At 63.7% G+C, this 18,049-nt stretch overlaps 1 protein-coding gene across 1 annotated transcript; it reads left to right on the plus strand.

Annotated features, from left to right (window-relative positions):
- The first annotated feature begins 8,340 nt into the window (after positions 1–8,340).
- IGFBP4 (insulin like growth factor binding protein 4) lies at positions 8,341–17,234 on the plus strand. Its single transcript, XM_066336613.1, has 4 exons — positions 8,341–8,757; positions 14,555–14,709; positions 14,820–14,954; positions 15,223–17,234. The coding sequence occupies exons 1-4, from the start codon at positions 8,376–8,378 to the stop codon at positions 15,349–15,351; spliced, it is 801 nt and encodes a 266-aa protein (XP_066192710.1). The 5' UTR covers positions 8,341–8,375; the 3' UTR covers positions 15,352–17,234.
- The last annotated feature ends 815 nt before the right edge of the window (positions 17,235–18,049 follow it).

Genomic DNA, 18,049 nt, shown 5'->3' on the forward strand with positions numbered 1-18,049 from the left:
AGCCAGCAGCCGGCCCTCTCCCAGGGCAGTGGCCATGCCCTCGGCCGTGCCAGAGCTGCGCCAGCCCTGGCAATCCCACCGGCGGGCATGGCCACCCCGTGGTGTGGAGCCGTGCCACGCTAGCCGCTGGGGCCTGTGAGTGGGGACGGGGTGAGAGGGGCTGGGGGCTCCCTGGGGAACCCCAGCTCTTTGCTCCTGCAGTTCTGCAGGGAGAGACCCAGCACAGACCCCACACTCTAGCTCCCACACAGCACCCTGTGTCCAGACTCACCAGAGAGCGTCTGTCAGGACATTGCGCCCGTTGAAGGAGTAGATGGGAGCCCGCAGGGCAGCGCCAGACTGACCCCCAAAGAGGGAGGTCCAGGACTTGGCCAGCAGCTGTCCCTGTGGGAACAAGCCATGGTGCTGAGCCAGGGGAACGCCCTTGTCCCCGGCATGTGTGGGCAATAACATCCTCTCAGTTCTGTCAGCTCCCCAAAAACCCTGAGCATGGCCCCAGAGCAGGACTGAGGGGGGGTCCCTGCGGCTCATGGGGGCGGTGAGGCTTTGCTACCCACAGCCCCCCGGGGATGGGACACCTGCCTTCAGGTTGACGATGGGGAGGGTCCTGTCTGTCCGCTTGACAATGGACACCAGGTGCTGGCTGGGGGCTGACAGAAAGGCCCGGAAGGTTCCGTAGAGCCCGGCCTCCTGTGACTGCCGGTAACACTGCAGGTCAGCGCCCCGGAGCCCGCTCATATCACCGGAGAGGGGCACATTGAGGGCAGCCAGGCGGAGCTGGGGGTGACAGGGAGGGATTGAGGTCTCTGCTCCCCACTTCTCAGGGAGGGTCTGAGCCCCTGGCAGTGCTGGCCAGGATGAGGGATCCCCTGGGCACGTCTCCCCCCTCGTCCCCACCCTGGGGCCAGGCATTCCTTACAGATGGGATCCGTGGGGCGACGGTGGTTGGCAGAATCTCGGACAGCCCTTGTTCCTCCTCCTTCTGGATCTGCAAAAACACAGCTCAGGTCAGTCTGAGGACACCCATCCGTGTACCATGAGTGGGGGGCACCCTCCCCAGACCAACACGACCCCAGGCTCTGCTCATGCCAAGCTGGCACTGCCCTGCTGACATCCAGCCCCTTCCTATGGCCAATCCCTATGGGCCATCCCTCCCAGCATGGCCAGACCCTCAGCAGGGCTCACCAGTGAGTCTGTTGGAGACTGTGTGTTGGCACCTCTTGGCTGCACCCTCTTTGCCTCCTGGATGGAGAAGTGGAAGAAGAGGGAGAGAACAGTCCTGTGAGGTCTTACCCATCCATCATACAGAGGAAGGCTCTGTCCCCTTACAGGGACATGAGTGGACCCTGCAGGTCCTGCACCCCTCACCTGGTACTGTGGAGTGGAGGCAGAAGGATCATCACCAGCCAAGAATGAGTTTGGATCCTCCAGCTGCTCAACGACACGAGCAGAGGGATAGGTTAGGGGGAATTCTCTCCTTCCTGGAGATCTGCTGCCCTAGTGCCAAATCCAGCCCTGGATCCTGCCCCCCAGCCCTGTGTGGGATCCCACACGTTACCAGGAGGCGGCTCCAGCCAGTGGGGGTCCGGAGGAAGGCATTGCTCCCTTCCTGCACATAGACCAGGCTGCCCTCGGGCACAGCACTGCTCGCCTTCACCATCAGCTCCTTAGACTTGAAAACCCACGTCTGGCGCTGGGGGAATGCAGAGGGTGAGGGTCCTGCTGTGTGGTGCGGGACAGCTGGAGGGGTTTGCCCGGGGCCGCAGCCTGGACGCACCCGGAGATCAGCGTGGGAGTCTGATGGCTCCATCTGAGGGACACCAGCATCTGGAGAGCCCAGAAATGGTGAGGGGTCACAAGGTGCCCCAGCATAGGGCCTGGATGCTCCCATGGAAACTGGTCCCACAGGGATGTGATGGGAGTGGGTGGGAGAGCCAGCACTGGTGCCAAGGACCCGTGCTGCCACGGTCCCGGTGCCCAAGGAGAAGGGAGGCATGACTTCAGGAAAGGTGTCTCCAAGGTGGCTGGAGCCCCCAAACACCTGGGAGACACCCTCACCTGATGGCCAGCTGCGGTCTGCAGATCCCTGTGAGGACAAACAAAACCTGTGTCTGCTGCTGGACACAGGAAGAGGGACACCTTTCCTGGTGCACAGGGAGGGGACAGGGACACTCTTGGGGACAGCGAGGCTGTGGCTTACCGGCTTGCAGGGTGGCTGGGCATGCACGGGGTGCACCCTCTGGAAGCAAAGACAGGCAGGTTTGGGGGGGTCCTGGTGCTGTGCACACTCACACATACGTGTGCTCTGGCACAGGGGTGTGCACACCAGTGCTGGGCCTTACGTTGAGATAGAGGAGACCTGGTGGGCCAGGGGGGCCGGGGGGCCCAGGGGGGCCTGGATTCCCAGGGGGACCTCGAAGACCCTGCAGTAGAGCAGTGTGGAGATTGGACTGGGATATTTTGGTGCTGCCTTTTAGGAGGACAGCTATGACACCCAATTGATGTCCCCCATGCTTCCCACTCCTGTCCCCTCTCAGGGCTGAATGTCCCTGGCTGGGGCAGTGCAGACACCAGCCAGGCAGGGACTCTCACATGGGGGATGATCGCTCCATAAATCTCTGGTTCCTCTTTGCCATCCTGCAGAGGAAGAGGGAGAAGACAGACTGATCTCAGTCCTCCATACCTCCATCCTCCCTTTCCATATTTTCCATTCTCCCCCTCTCCTTCCTCCACCCATCTGAGGCTATGGGTCCTGTGGGGTTACCAGTGGGGTGAACCATGTTCCCAAGGCTGGGCTGGGGTCTCCTTACCCTGGCCACTCACCGTCTGGTACCTGCTGATGGATCCCCAGGAGCCGGGCTGGCTGCCAGTGTTGGGGAAGGGGAGGTGGCCCGGTTTGCACCCGTGTTCCCCGTAGCAGCACCCCTGGGTGAGCCACACAGAGAGATGAGATTAGAGCCTGTGCTGTGGTGGTGGGGATGGGGTGTGCTGGGGATGTTTATGGGTGGCACAGGTGTGCACACGTGTGCCTCTGCATGTGCCATGGTGTCCCTCATCCCCCACCCTATGCCCTGTGCCCCAGGGTGAGGTGAAGGGTGTGGGGGAGCAAAGGCAGCATGGGAGGCTCAGAGGTGCACACTCAGCTGTGGGGATGGGACCCCCTCAGCCAGCTTCTCCCACACTGCTGCTTGTGGCTACAAACCGGCTCTCCAGGGTCGCCCTTTTCTCCCTGGAAGGGAAGCAAGAGATCCTGTCAGTGCCCAGCTCTGGGGGCAGTGCTGTGCCTCACAACCAGGGTATCACCCTGCCATGGAGCTGTTTGGTGCCATGGCCAGTGCTTTGCCCGTGCCCTACTCCAGGACTCCTGCCCATGGTGCCACTGCCCGGCTCACCTTGAGGCCTGGCAGCCCAGCCAATGCCCGATGTCCAGCGTGGCGTGAGTCACACTGCAAAGAGAGGGTGTGTGGGGTGACACTGGGGTGTCCCCTCCCTAAGACCCACAGCCTGGGACCCCCTACTCACCCTGTAGTCCCCTGGTGGTCCTGGTGGCCCCATGGGACCGGGCATGCCTGGGGACCCTGGCTCTCCGGTCCGGCCAGGGCTTCCTGGCATGCCTGGCAGCCCATAATCACCCTTCTCACCCTGAGGACACACAGCACAGGGTGGTGAGTGTGGAGTTGAGCCCCTGTGTTCCCCTGGGCCCCACAGTGGCAGGATTGGGGCAGTCTCTGGGCAGCCCTGAAGCCCTCTGAGGTCTTGGTGATGGGGCTGCTCCCCCAGGGCAGGGCGAGGGGCTGGGGAGCCCAGTTACCCCATCCCAGGGCCATGGACAGACTGGGCTGGGGCTGCCTTACCTTTGGTCCTGGGAATCCTGGCTCCCCTCGGAGCCCTGGTTTGCCAGGGAGTGATGCAGATCCAGGGGGACCGGGGGGTCCTTCGTGCCCGGGGACCCCAGGGGGACCCTGAGGCCCTGGGAGTCCGGGTGCCCCTGGGGGTCCATCTGGCCCAGCTGAGCCTGGAGACCCTGGAAGTCCTTCAGCCCCAGGGAAACCAGGTGGCCCCACGGCTCCTGGAGAGCCCGGGGGTCCTGGCTTTCCCTCCCGCCCAGGGACCCCCTGGGGGCCATCGTGGCCTGGGTAGCCGGGGGGTCCGGGCATGCCGGGCAGCCCGGGGGGACCCGGGGGTCCTGGATTTCCCACAGGGCTGGAGACTGCCAGCTGTTTGTCAGGTTGGCAGGAGAGAGGAGAGAGAGCAGAGTCAGTGAGCTGCTCTGTCCGATCCTCTGGTCCTCCTACCCACCCACACAGCCACTCGTCCCAGTCTTCTCCATCCCCGCCAGTCCCGCCGGGGACGGACCCTGCGGCCAGCACCAGTATCACATGCCTTTTTCCCTGCTCCGGTGCTCACCTCGTTCTCTAATCTCTCAGAGAGTGCAGCAGGCGCCAGCGGGCTACGGGCTCCCCCGGCGCCCGGGGGTCCCGGGGGCCCCGGTGGTCCCGGAGGACCCGGGGGACCCCGGGGACCCTGGTGACCTGGCTGTCCTGGGCTGCCGGACTTCCCTCTCTCCCCTAAGAATCCGGGTTGGCCTCTCTCTCCAGGGAACCCTCGGTCACCTTTCTCTCCCTGTCGGGGAAATTCAGAGCCTGGCTCCACCTTCTGGCTCTTCTCCACTGCAGCCCACTACGGGCACCTGCTGATTCCCTCCCTGGGGCCACCTCAGTCACTTCTCAACCCAGACCCCAAAGCTAGAGTCCAAATCTTGAGCAAAAAGGCTTTTGCACAAATAAAGGACCATCAGGATTCCGCGCAGTGTGTCCCTGTGGGTCCCCGCACACCCCTTCCCCTCCCCGGGGAGGACCACCGCACCTTTGGGCCGGGAGGGCCGGGAGGGCCGGGGCGCACGGGGCAAACACAGCCGGAGGTGTTGTGCACCTGCAGAGGGAGAGAGCCATGAGCCGCGGGAGCGGAGCCCCGACTGACGGATGCGACACAGATGCTCCGCGCCCGCCTCTCACCTGGAGAGCGGGCTCCGTCTCCGGGACCGATGGAACCCGCCGGGGCAGCCCCTTCGCCGTCGTCTGTGTGGAGGAGAAGAGGGGCTGAGTGCGAAATCCTGGAGAACCATCCCCTTCCCCACTCGCACCGTCCCCATCCCATCCCATCCCATCCCGCCCTGCCAGCCCGTGTCTTCCAGCGCCCCTTGCCCCGGTGTCCATCCCAGGCTGCCCCTGACAACTTCCCGGGGACCAGGACCCCTCCGCCACCTGAATTTGCAGGAACTCCTCTTCCACTGCGCTCCCCTCAAGGATCTCCGGGGCGGCCGTGGGTCGGTGCTGCTTGGGACAGACAGGGAATACTCAGTGCAGGGCTCGAGGGGATCTTGGGGGGCAGGTGGGACCCTCCCCCGGTCAGGGCTGCCTTCAGCGCTGCTGTGGGGCTGCCCCATATGAGGGGGAGCTGTCGTGGCTTTTTTCCAAGGGGCAGAGGGAGCTGAAGTTGTGTTCGGGGTTGGAGCAGGGCACGGTGCCCAGGCTGGTGTGTGCAATCAGGGCACAGATAAAAAGAACATAGCAAGGAGCCTGGCAGCAGCTGGTGAGTCTTGGGAGGGCTGGACAAGCCAGAGGGGTGCCGCTGCCTAGGGAAAAAGCACCTTGCCTCGTGTGCGTGGCGGGGCATGGCCTGACCCCTTCGCTGTCCCCCTGGAGAGCTGGTCCCGGCGTCTAGAGGCTGTTGCCAGAGGGGGTTTGCTCAGCAGCACCTTCCCCATGGGCTCCACGCCGGCGTCTGTGTCTGCAGAAGCAAAGGATGGGAGGTGGCAGAGCTGGAGAGGAACCAGGGTGGCACAGCACTCCCAGTTCCCAGCACCTGCCACGGCCACAGCGGTGCCACCAGCAGCCCTAGACCCTGGTACCCCACACACCACCCTCCACGTGCCCCCTCCATGCTGAGGTGCAGGAATTTGGGGTGCTGAGAAAGCCATGTCCCCATCCCGCCATGCCTACCTTCCTCCCCATCCAGGCTGGGGGGCATGGGGCTGGTGCCTGGATCCGGGGTGGTGTCCTCTGAGCCCAGGGAAAACCACTGAGCCGTGGCAGGGTGCAGGCAGCCGGCCAGCACCGAGATGATGCAGAGAGTGTGGAGGAGTCGCAGGAGACTGCTGGACCCCATTCCGCTGCCTCGGGGCCCGGCTGCCCAGGATGGTCCTGGGGGTCCTTGGCTCATCCCACTCGCCGCGCCGTCTGGTCCCGCGGCCCCGGCACGGCGCCCGCTGTTATCGGCGGCCCCGACACGCCCCTTGCCCGCCCCGCACCCGCACCCACGGACCGCATCCGGCGGGTGCTGAGCACCCACGCAGCCGGGCCACCGTCTGTCCTGCCAGCCCGGGGAGAGGAGGAGAGTGGGAACCACAGGAAGGGAGCCAGGGCCAGGAGGAGATGTCCAAATGGATGCGAGGGAGGGCTGAGGAGGAGAAGCTGCCTGGAAATGGGGAGTAAATCCAGTGGAGGAGGGCTGAGAACAGAGGGCATTGGCTGCAGGTCCTCCCTGAGGTCTGTCCTGCTGCTGGTGCCTGGAGGCAGGAGGTGTTGGAGTCCTGCAGCATTCATGCAGGCACCGTGCTCCAAAGTACATTTAAAAGGCCTGGGGTCTCACTGGTTTCATCAGAGCCACCTTCAGCTGGGGGTCTACAGCTCTCTCTGACCCCCAGCCCACTCCTGCTGGCCTCCAACCTCTCCCCAGGACTGGGGCAGCTCCAGACCCTGCTGGGGTGAGTGGCTGAGGAGCAGCAGCCAGTTTGGGCTCCCAGAGCCTCAGGAATCCCAATGGCCTCAGAGCCGTGTTTGAGGTGGGGCCAGCACAACTGTGGGGGGCACCAGCCCAGCCCCACTCTGTTTTACAGGATGGTGCTGGGACAGGGACCTGGAGGAGCAGTGGCTGGGCAGAGGTGAGGGAACACTGGCCTCCCCTGCATGCCCCATTGGCCGCTGGCGCTGCCCCTGCCCGCAGACACAACAGTCTCCCTGGTGGCACTCAGTGCTGACAAGGCCTGATAAGGTGCCACAGCCTGAGCGGGGCTGGGCACCTGTTTGGGTTTGGTCTCTGCTGGGACACTGAGTCAAGGCTGATGCCTTCTGTCCTGAGTCACGGCCACAGTGCAGCAGTGCCAGGCAGGGCAGGGGCTCAGAGCAGTGCTGTGTGACGATACCTTGTGGGGCCTGGGGGGTGTGGGGGACATAGACCCTGTTTGCCTGCATTTCCTGGTGATGCCCAACTCACCTGCACGGGAGAGAGAAGATGGCAATGCCACCAGTGCTGCCACTCAAATCTCAAAATGTTTAAACCTCTAGTTTAAGCACTAGATCTTCTCACCCATGAGACGAGTTTGGGATTCTCAGCCCAGGCCTTGCACGACAGGCAGCTCTGCTCCTCTTGTCCCACCCATGACACTAGGCCCCCCCTTGCCATATCCAAGACCCCCGTGCTGTGCCCAAGCCCCCACTGCAGTGCCCACGACTCCCTTGCTACATCCAGACACCTCCCTCCAGTTGCCCCAAACACGATGTTGACTGAGATGCCCCAGGGCACAGATCGTGGCTCACCAGCCCCGGATGATGCTCGGGGACTGTCCCCCGGGCACAGGGGCTGCTCCCTGCCGTCTCCCGGGCTCCCGGCCTCCCGGTGCTGCGGGAACTGACGGGTTCGGGGTCCCAAGAGGCAGCCGGGGCTTCCGCCCGCTCCCGCTTTTCCCGAGTAGCCGCTAGGTGCCGGCAGCCTTCAACCTATCCCGGGCTGCGCGGGGCGGGGGCCGCAGGGGCCGCGGGACCGGGGCCGGGTGGGCTCGGGGAGCCGGCGGCACCGCCCGGGGCCGGCCCGGACAGAGCGGGGCCGAGCCACACGGGACGCTCCGTTGGCAGCAGCACTTTTCCTCCCGCCGGGGCCCCCTACACTCGGAGCCCACCCCGGGGGTCTTGGCCGCATTCCCCGAGCTGCAGCCCCGCACAGTGTGGCCCCCGTTCATCCCGGCTGCTCTCTGCACCGAGCAGGGGCGGAGGAGGCGGGTGATTCGGGTGGGTGGCGCGGGGCCGGGGGCTCCGGGCCGGCTTTCCGCGCCGCCCGGCGCCGGGGCTGCCCCGCCGGTGATTCCGCTGCTGAAGCCGCCGCCGGTGCCGGTGTCCCGGTGCCGGTGTGGCCGCCGCCGGGGGGAGCGTCGCCGCCCGGTGGGTTCCCGGTGGCGACGGGGGCGGCCCCAGCGGTGGCCCCGGTGGCGGCGGCGGGAGGTGTGGCCAGGGGCCGCATAAAGCCGCATAAAGCCGCCGCCGCCGCCCCGCGCCCGCCGCCAGCCGAGCGCCGCGGAGCGGGGCCGGAGCGGGGCCGCCATGCGCCCGGGGCCGGGGCTGCCGGTGCTGCCGGTGCTGCCGGTGCTGCCGGTGGTGCTGGCGCTGCTGGCGGCGGCGGCGCGGCCGGGCAGCGGCGAGGAGGCGATCCAGTGCCCGCCGTGCTCGGAGGAGCGGCTGGCGCGGTGCAAAGCTCCGCAGGGCTGCGCGGAGCTGGTGCGGGAGCCGGGCTGCGGGTGCTGCGCGACCTGCGCTCTGCCCCGCGGCACCGCCTGCGGCGTTTACACCGCTCGCTGCGGTGCGGGGCTGCGCTGCTACCCACCCCGTGGCGAGCCCCGGCCCCTCCGCACCCTCATGCACGGCCAGGGCATCTGCACAGACCTGGCCGACATCGAGGCCATCCAGGAGAGCCTCCAGCCCCCAGGTGAGGCGGCGGAGGGGCGGCAGAGGGTGGATGCCCAGGGTGGGTACCCTGGGTGGGTGCCTGGGGGTCCTTGTCCCTCACAGGGGCAGTGGCATAACCCTTGTTGGCACCAACCCACTCCCTGCTCACTCGGCAAGAGCTGTGGCCGCAGGATCGGTCTCATCGGGGATCTTCCCATACTTAGAGGGAGCTGATAAAAATGATGAAGAGCGACTTTTACACGGATAGATTGTGGCAGGGCAAGGGGAAGGATTTTAAACTAAAATGGGATGATTTAGATTAGATGTTAGGAGGAAATTCCTCCCTGTGAGGGTGGTGAGGCTCTGGCACAGGTTGCCCAGAATATGGATGCCCCATCCCTGGAAGTGTTCATGGCCAAGTGAGATGAGGTTTGGAGCAACCTCGTCTGGTGGAAGGTGTCCCTGCCCACAGCAGGAGAGTGGAACTGGGTGGTCTTTAAGGCCCTTTCCAGCCCCCAAAATTCCATGACTCCAAGAGACAGGATGGGATGGGACAGCACAGGATGGAACGCAGGGATCATATTCCAGAGAGGGAGCTGAGATAGGCTGCAGGAGATCTGGTACAAGTGGCTCACATTTGTGCCACCCTTACCCACCGTGGGCACAGCAGTGTCACAGCCACTGGCACCACACGTGCTGGAGAGGTGAACATTCACCTGCTGTGCCCTGGCTGCAACGTGACCCTGGACCGTGGGACAGCCCAGTGTCCTGAGAGCACCTGCAGCCCTTGGGGACACATCCCAGCTGCCAGAGAAACTCCCGTTGCACAGTGACCCCTGTGCTGCCACTTCCCTGGGATGCTGCTGGCAGATCTGGCTGCACCACGGGAGAGAGGAAACAGGAAAGAGGCCATGGGGCACCTGCTTTCCTCCAGGCAGGTCCAGCTGGGAGCTGTGTCCGTCTGTGCTGGATGGGGTAGCAGTGCAGGCAGGGCCAGGCTGGAGGAGCTGCTGCCGGTGTGCTCTGTCTGCCTTGCGGGTGGTGATCTGCCCTCTGCCACGCCCCTGGTGCTCAGGCAGGATCTGGGCTCTGAGAGGGGAGCCGGCAGTGGGAACCCACCCCAGGGCTGTGCAAGTCGCACCGTGGGAATGAAGTTGCTCCCAGGGAATGAGTGTGGGGACCTTGTCCATCAGTGGTCCCCCTTTCCCATCCTGCAGGCTGTCACCAGGACCGTGTCCCCTGAAGCTGGGGAGTATCATCCCAGAACAATTTACAGGCTGGTCTGGCCCGACTCTGGGTCCCCACATGGGGTCATTGGAGCTTCCTGAGGGGCAGAAGGGACTGGAGCAATAATCCAGGGTGCCGGATTCCAGTTCCAACCCCTCCTTGTACGTCTGATCCATGGCAGCTCCTCTGGTGTCCCCACTGTGATGAGTGCCGTTCGTGGATAGGCCCCTCCAGCCACCCCCCTGCAGGGACAGGAGCTGGCTGGCAGTGCTTGGAGCCCCCCTGTCCTGCCTGTCTGTCCTCATCCCACATCCTGCAGGAGCTGTCTGGGCTCCCTGGCCCGGGGCTGCGCCGAGCTGCCAAGCCCTGTTGGTTTTGGCCGTGCCCTGTGTAATGCAACATTTTTTCCCAGAGCCTTTAGGAAACAGACTTGCATTTTTTCCCTTCCTTCCCGCGGTGTTTTGGCTTGGCCGGGGATGGGTGGGTGGCTGTGGGAGCCGGGTCGCCCGCCGGGCACTGTGCTGGCCAGCGGCATCACAGGCAGCAGGATGGGCGAGTAGGAGCCCCTGTGTCCCGTTCAGTCCGTCAGCACACGGGCAGAACACCCACAGCAAACTGCTCGGTGCTGTCCCAGTGCTACATCCCCCTGTGAGTCCCTGACCTGTTCACAGTGGGAATGTGGGGCTGGGGCTTGGAGACTCCCTCGCTCCCACACTGCCCTGCCTGGCACAGCAAGGGCACGCTGACATGGCCAGTGCCTCTGATGTGTCCCGTCGGGATCAGGAGAAGGGAATTAAACGCCTGTTCAGGGGCAGGGGCGTACGGAGCAGGTGCCCCTGGCTGTGCCCGGGGCCGAGCGGGTGCAGGCGGCTGGGAAGCGGTTAACACGCGGCTCATACAGTAAACACTTTGTCTGGGGGCTCTGTCCGGGGGGCTCCGCATTCCAGGGAAGAGGCTGGGATCAGGGGGCTGGGCTTTCTGAGCAGTTGGACATGGTTCCCGGCTCAATAGCCAGGAAAAGCCTCTCTGCTCACCTGGGACCTGTGGCACCCACGGGACTCTTCGGAAGTGAGGGAGCAGTGGCTGCTCAGCTGACTCGGGACTGTCCATGGCAGTGGGTCTGGGCACTTTGTGCTGCACCCTGTCCCTGCCACCCCTTCCAGCCCTGCCAGCTCAGGGCTGGCTTTGGGATCCCACTCCTCGGCCAGAGCCCTGTGTGGGGGCTGGCTCTAGAAGGTCCCAGCCGTGGCTTTCCGTCACAGGCGGCGGGTGGTGGTGGCTGAGCCCGTGTGTGGCAGCCAGGAGGAGGTGAGGACATATTCCCCAGCATACATGATGAGTGATTTAGTGTTGGGTAAATGATTATGTCTGGGAAAACCTGGCCCATGGGAGCTGCATTCGTCCCGTGTGGTCTCTGTAAGCTGGGACAGATGCTGTTTCCTTTCTGTGTGCAGTGACTGGGAGGAATGGCAGTGGCTGAGCCATGGCTGGACAGTGCACAGGCAGGGAGGACAGGCTGGGTTCTCCCAGACAAGGCTCAGCCGTGTCCCGTCTGTCCGCTGGGGTGGGGGCTCATCCATGCTTAGGTTTCTCCAGGCTGTTTGCTGCTCCTGGCAAGGTTTTGGTCCCTCTGGGGAATCACCTGCATCGTTCACTCCCTCTCCTGCATCCTGACCTCCCCTCCCTCGGTCCCACATTGGGCGCTGAGGTGGGAGGTGCTCAGCCGTGTTTGAGCACGCCAGTGTCATGGGATGGGGACGGGCCAAGCTCCCAGCTGCCATCCCAGGCCAAGGGGCAGTAGGTGGCTGCTGTCTGCACTCCTGCCACCCCCATCCCCGGCTCCCCACGTTCTGCCAGAGCCAGCACTTGATAAAAGAGCACGGCCCTCCCAGTGTTGGCGCCTGCCAAGTCGGGAGCCCAGGAAGCCAAGAGCAAGCACTGCCACGGTCCTGCCAGGACCACCCACAGGTGACACTGGGGGTGCTGGACAGGGACACGGAGGGTGCTGGGGCTCACTGTGGCTTGTGCTGTGTTGGGCATAGACACACGGATATCCCTTCTGGCCTTTGAGGCATATGAGGTCCATCGTGCCGGGGGTAGTGGCACAGAGGGGAGTGGGCCTGGAGCTGCGGGGGTCAATGACACTTGTATGTCCCCATGGACACACACACCAGGTCCCAGGGCTTTGCTGGCTGCCCCAGGCTCTGCTCCCACGGGATCCGCGCGGTGGAGCCGGAGCCCTTCACCGCTCCCTCGGGCTCAGCGCTGTGAATCACAAGTTCGGCACGTGACCAACCTCATTTGCAGCTCCCGTTAATTGAAGGCGATGCTGAATGACTCGTTTGTGTCCCCTGTCCACGGGCCGGGCAGGAATCCTCCTCCTCCCGGGTCAGGCAACCGTTTTATGTGTCCGGCGAGGGCAGCACCCCCCTCTCATCCCCTTGGCAACCACTTCCATTCCAAAGTGAGCAGAGAGGCTTTCCTTGGCCAAATCGGGACCCCCTCACCCTCCATCCGTCCAGGGTGGTGGTGTGGTGGTGGTAGGTGGCAGATTGGGTGGCAGCAGGGCAGTGTGGGGCGTGGCAGCTCTGCTCTGCACACACGATGCTTTTCCCAAGTCTTTGTGCTGAGGGTGACTTTTCTGATCCAGTCGGATTTCCAGGGAGGCGAGAGGTTCCCTCAGCTGCTGAGTGTCACTTAGCAGGGGGACAGCAACCCAAGGACAGCAGCGATCAGTGTGGCAGGGAGGGATGCTGGAGCTGCCGTGGGAGCCGGGGACCGCGGGTCCCGAGCGCTGTCAGGAGCTGCCTCGCCGCCCGGAGGCACCGGCGTTTCATGTGACCTTATAAAAATGTTATTGGCATCTGGTTTTGTTTAAGCTGGGAGATTTGATGCTCTGGAGGCGGCTGGCGGGGGGAGGAGGGGGGTTTGGCTGTGTCGGCGATCGGTGAGGGCTTCCCCTGCGGGGGCAGCGCCGGTGCCTCCCGCTCCTGCTTTTCCATGGCGTGGGGAGCAGCGCGTGGAAGTGCCGGAACTTTGGCATGGTGGTATCTTAGCATCGCCAAATCTGCCCTGCTCTTCCTGCGTGTCTCCCCGCAGGGATGCAGGGGAAGGAAGGAGCATCCATGCCAGAGCCCCCGAGCTCCCGGCGGGGCTCGGCCACCAGCGCCCGCGTTGCGCCACAGCCTCGTGGTTGGTGCCGCCGGCGCTGGCGCTGGCACCGCTCTGTGCAGGGTCCTGGAGACTTTGGGCTTGTGTTTCAAATTTCAAGGGCATGAGGTATTTCCTGGAAAAAAATTGGACAGATTAAGCAAAAAGCAAATAACACCCACGAGGGAAGGGGCTTTGATTTGGGCTTCGCTCTGGACTTTAACCGGGCCCCCAGGAGCTGGGCCAGGAGCTCTGCACTGCGAGGGACCGTGTGGCAGGAGGTGCCAATGTGAGATCAGGACCGGGATGCCGTGGGGATACAGTGGGCAGGGAGCTGCGGCTCTGACCCCTCTGCCTGCCTGTGGGAAGGGCCAGTGCCACCCAGGGTGTCACCCAGCAGCCCCTGTCCTGGCATTGTGAACCCCTGGGTGTGACCCCCGACAGTGACCACCCCTTGTCTGGTATGGGAAGGTTTTCCCTGCTGCCAGCTGCATTATTGATTTATTTAAGCCCAACCCCACGATAATCTCAGTCCCTTCCCTGCACAGCCCAGGTGGACTGGGGAGCAAAACACTGCTCAGGCTGTGCCTGACACAGCTCTGAGCACAGGAGGACCCCGAGCTCCTGGGATGTCCCCCCTCCACAGAGTCTTCACGGGCCCCAAACCAGAGGAACCGGCAGCTTTTTAAAAACTAAAGTCACACCGAGCACTCATCTCATGATGCTCTGTCCAGCTGCCAACATCTGGGCCGGCAGCTTGGCTGCGCTCCTGGTGCAGGCGGGGATGCCAAGCACCGCCTTTTGGGATCGGCCCCGCGGGAGATTAACTTTCTTATTCCAGGAATTTCTTCTTTCATGTCTTGGCGGGGGCCGTGCCCCGCAGCAGAGCACGGCTCCACTCCCGGCTGTGGCGCCCGGTGCTGCCCCGGGCCCGGCGGGGGCTCAGCACCGCCCCGGTGCCCCCACTGCAGCTCCTCAGAGGCAGATTTTGGGGGCTACCAGGGGTGTCCTGGGGCTCGTTGTCTCTGTGTCCCAGGGTCAGCTTCCAGGCCTGAGGGTCCAGTGCTGTGTGTGAGCAGCTGGTGCCTGGTGACACGTGGCTGGCAAGGGCACAGCCAAACCCAGCACACTGGAGCCACTGCCCAGCACTCGCAGCATGTGTTTGTGACCCTACAATAACACACACATGGCAACAAGTTGTTAGTCGTGGCTAATGAGTAGGAAAAACTCCCAGGAGTCTTCCCAGTGCTGCAGGGAGCTCAGTCCAGTGCAGTGGCAGAGGCAGGATGGATCCAGGGCTGTGAATGATGCCTGTGGGGACCGGAGATGGTGATGTAGAAACCACAACATGTTATTCCTTGGGGTGCAAGTGGCACTGTGGAGACTGGGACACCGTGGGGGCTCTGCCACCCCCAGGGCTGCCCTATGCCACTGAGCTCCCTTGGTCTGTGTCTCTGCAGAGAAGGAGGAGATCGACCACCCCAACAACAGCTTCAGCCCTTGCAGCATCCACGACCGCAAGTGCCTGCAGAAGCAGCAGGCAAAGAGGGTCAACAACGGCAACAAGATGCGCAGCAGCGGAAGCCCTCACCACCGTGAGGACACGCGGGTCATGGTGAGCACCAGGAGGGCCGAGGAGGGCAGGGTGGGTGCTCCAGGCTCGGGCTCCTGGGGCTCTGGAGCATGTGCCAGCCCTGTCATCAGCTCAGCCCTTCCTTTCCCCAGGCACAGGGCTCGTGCCAGAGCGAGCTGCACCGGGCACTGGAGAGGCTGGCGGCCTCACAGACCCGGACACACGAGGACCTGTACGTCATCCCCATCCCCAACTGCGACCGCAACGGCAACTTCCACCCCAAGCAGGTAGGATGGGCTCTGACCAACCACAGGGGGCTGGGGAGGGGCATTTTATAGAGCCAGGGTGAGGCTGGGATGGGGGACATGGACGGAGGGGACAGTGACAAGGCACAGCAGAACCTGTCTGGCTCCTGGCTTTGGTGGGAATTACCCTTTGGATGCTGGGGGCCCTTTACAAAAGCCTCAGGTGGGATGGGGGTGGTAAAACTCTGGTTTCTATGGGGTTATCCATGGGGTCCAGGCTGGGTGTCCCTGACCGAACCCATCCCTACAGTGTCACCCGGCGCTGGATGGGCAGCGAGGCAAGTGCTGGTGTGTGGACCGCAAGACGGGGGTGAAGCTGCCGGGCTTCCTGGAGCTGAAGGGGGACTTGGACTGTCACCAGCTGGCGGACAGCATGTGAGCGCGACCGCGGCGGCCCCGCGCCGTGCGGGGCCAGGACCCCCGCCGGGGCTGCCTAGGAGAGAAGGAGAGGGGACGTGACTGCTGAGCAGTGCCCTGGTGCCGGGGGACCCCGGGATGCGCCTCGGATCGCAGCGCGCTCTGCGCCGCGGGCTGCCCACGGCACGGCCCCCTGCGCCATGACCACTATCAGCCACTGCCGGGGGTCCCGGCACCTCCATCCCACACGGACACAGCCTGGATGATGCTGCCCTGGGGCTGGGGTCGGGCTGCCTGGGTGGAGTGGGTGGGGAGCACCCCTGATGATGCTGCTGCTGCTGCCCCGTGGTTCTCCGGTTTTCAGCCTGGCCCCGCAGGCGGCCTCGGACACCTCGAGGAGCGCGGTGGCAGCATCGCTTTTGCAGCTCAGTGCTCGCCATGCCAGACCTCTGCACGGGCAGCAGCAGAAGTGCCTCATCCCGCCCTCCCTGGTGGTGAGAGGCTGCCCAGGCAAGGACTGGGGGAGCTGGAGAGACCCCTCCGGCCTGCATCCCACCCCGAGCATGTGTGTGTGAAGGGCAGTGTGGCTGCACAGAGCAATGAGAGACCTTCCCCCTTCCTGCTGCTGCCCCCCAGCCCCACAGCCCGGGACCTCCTTCCCACGGCCCAGCCCCATCCCGCCCCCTGTGCAGGGACAAAGCCTCCCATCCATCTCGCCTCCCCCTCCTCCATCCTGGGGTGAGGGGGTTGGGATCCCCAGGCAAGCAACATTGAGGGGAGGGTGGAGAGGTGAGGGATGCCCAGGAAACACATCCCAGGGGAAAGAGCTGCTTTTGGTTTGATTTTTTTGGGTTTTTTTCCCCAAATTTTTTAGTATTTAAAAAATGTTGGTGGGATCTAATAAGTGTGTGGCCCCGAGGCTGGAATTTTTCATCCCCAGGGATCAGGGCACTGTGGTGATGGCTCTTGTGTTCTCTTCTTGGCCAATGTGACAAAACTGGGATGGATTCTGGAATGTCTCCTTGATGGGATCTGCAGATTTCACCAGCACAAAGTTTTCAGCTGAGAAATTGCCACTGGTTTTGTACCTGGTTTTTCTTCAAGCTGGGATGGAAAATTTTCACGTAAAAATGTCATGGAAAGTGTGCCAAAGACAGAAGGGATTTCCCCAATCCCCTGCTGACCCACCCTCTGGCTCCATGGCCTCAGTGGGAGATTTTGGTTTTCCATGTGGATTTGCCCTATCCAAGGCCCCCGATGGGAATGAAGTGTTTCAGTTTTAGTGAAACACCCTCTGCCCTCCTGATCCCCTGCCTGTCCTGTGCCCTGCCAGATCCCTGCCTGTCCTGGTTGCCCGTGGCCCTGCTCACACACAACTTCTAAACTGGGTCACTCTGCCAGGGCAGCCCTCAGTGGGGAGGAGGGTCCCTGTCCCTGCCACCCCTCAGCTCCTCAGAGTCACCACGCCAAGGAAGGGATTCCCGGGGCCAGTCCCAGTGCCAGTCCCCAGCAGCAGCACCACAGCAGGACACAGGGCAGTGGCAGGGCCGGCCCGGTGGCCTCGGTCACTTGGCCACTCCCCGTGCACACCAGGGCGGGTCCAGCAGGGTCTTTCCTGGTTTGGGGGTTCCTGGCAATGCTGATGCACCAGGGCACATTCTGTGTCCCGCTCCGAGGGCTCCAGCGTGTCCTAGCGTCTCTCCTGTAGTTTAGGGCTGTATTTACACACCACCATATACCAGTGTCCCCCACCCTCAGCGTGTCCCCTGGCACCCAAGGGGTCCCTGCCCATCCCTCCCGGGCCAAGCCCGTCCCATCAGATTCCCGTGTAGCACCGACCTTTTACAGTACACTTGAACCTTTGTATCCTCAAAAAAGGTAATTACTGTATTTAATTTCCCGTTATTTGATGTGTCTCTGTTGAGTGTGTTTTATCTTTTATGGCTTTAAGTTATGGCCGAGGAGGGAGGCAGAGCAGGAGCGAGGGGGCTGTGGGATCCCACTGGTGTGGGGACAGGCTCTGGTCACCACCTCTGCCCGAGGTCTCCTGGGCCTGCGCTGGGTTTGGGGTTCAGCACCTCTGGAAAAAAGCCCACAATCCTCTGGAAGAACTTCATCGTGCAGAGATGGGGATGGGAAACAAACAATTTCTTGCTTGCTCGTGACTCCCAGCTCAGCGTCTCCGCCGGTGTCACCGGGAGCATCGGCACCGTCACAGCGCCGCGGAGCAGCGGCGGGGCCGGAGCCGGCGCCAGGCTGGGGAGGGGACCCTGGACCCGCTTCAAAGTTCAGGGGCAGACAGGGACGGGCACCGGCTGCTCCAGGGACACGGGCTGGTGGCCAGGCAGTGCCGACGGCCTTGACGAGCCGCAGCCCGAGGCACATGTTCCTGCTGGTGCCAGGGAGCGCCGGGCATCTCCAGCCCCGCTCGGTGTTTTGGGAAGGTGTCAGGATGCAGATGGGAGATGCCCGGGAGCAGGAACTGCGATATCCGCACGCTTCCCGGTCACGGCTTGGCTCTCTCCCAGTGTCTGCAGCCAGTGCTGCCCGGGGCACGGCCCAGGAGTTTGCCGAGCCCCTGTTTGGTGGCTCCCGGGGCCGGCGGTGCCATCCGGGGCTGGCGCCAGCCCGGTGCTCCGGTTACCGGAGCCGGGCGGTGCTAGCGATGTGCAAACAGCGCCGGGACGGGGCCGGAGGCGGCCGCAGCCAATTCACACAGC

This window comes from Sylvia atricapilla, chromosome 27 (genome assembly GCF_009819655.1).
Source record: "Sylvia atricapilla isolate bSylAtr1 chromosome 27, bSylAtr1.pri, whole genome shotgun sequence".
NCBI classification, from domain to species: domain Eukaryota; kingdom Metazoa; phylum Chordata; class Aves; order Passeriformes; family Sylviidae; genus Sylvia; species Sylvia atricapilla.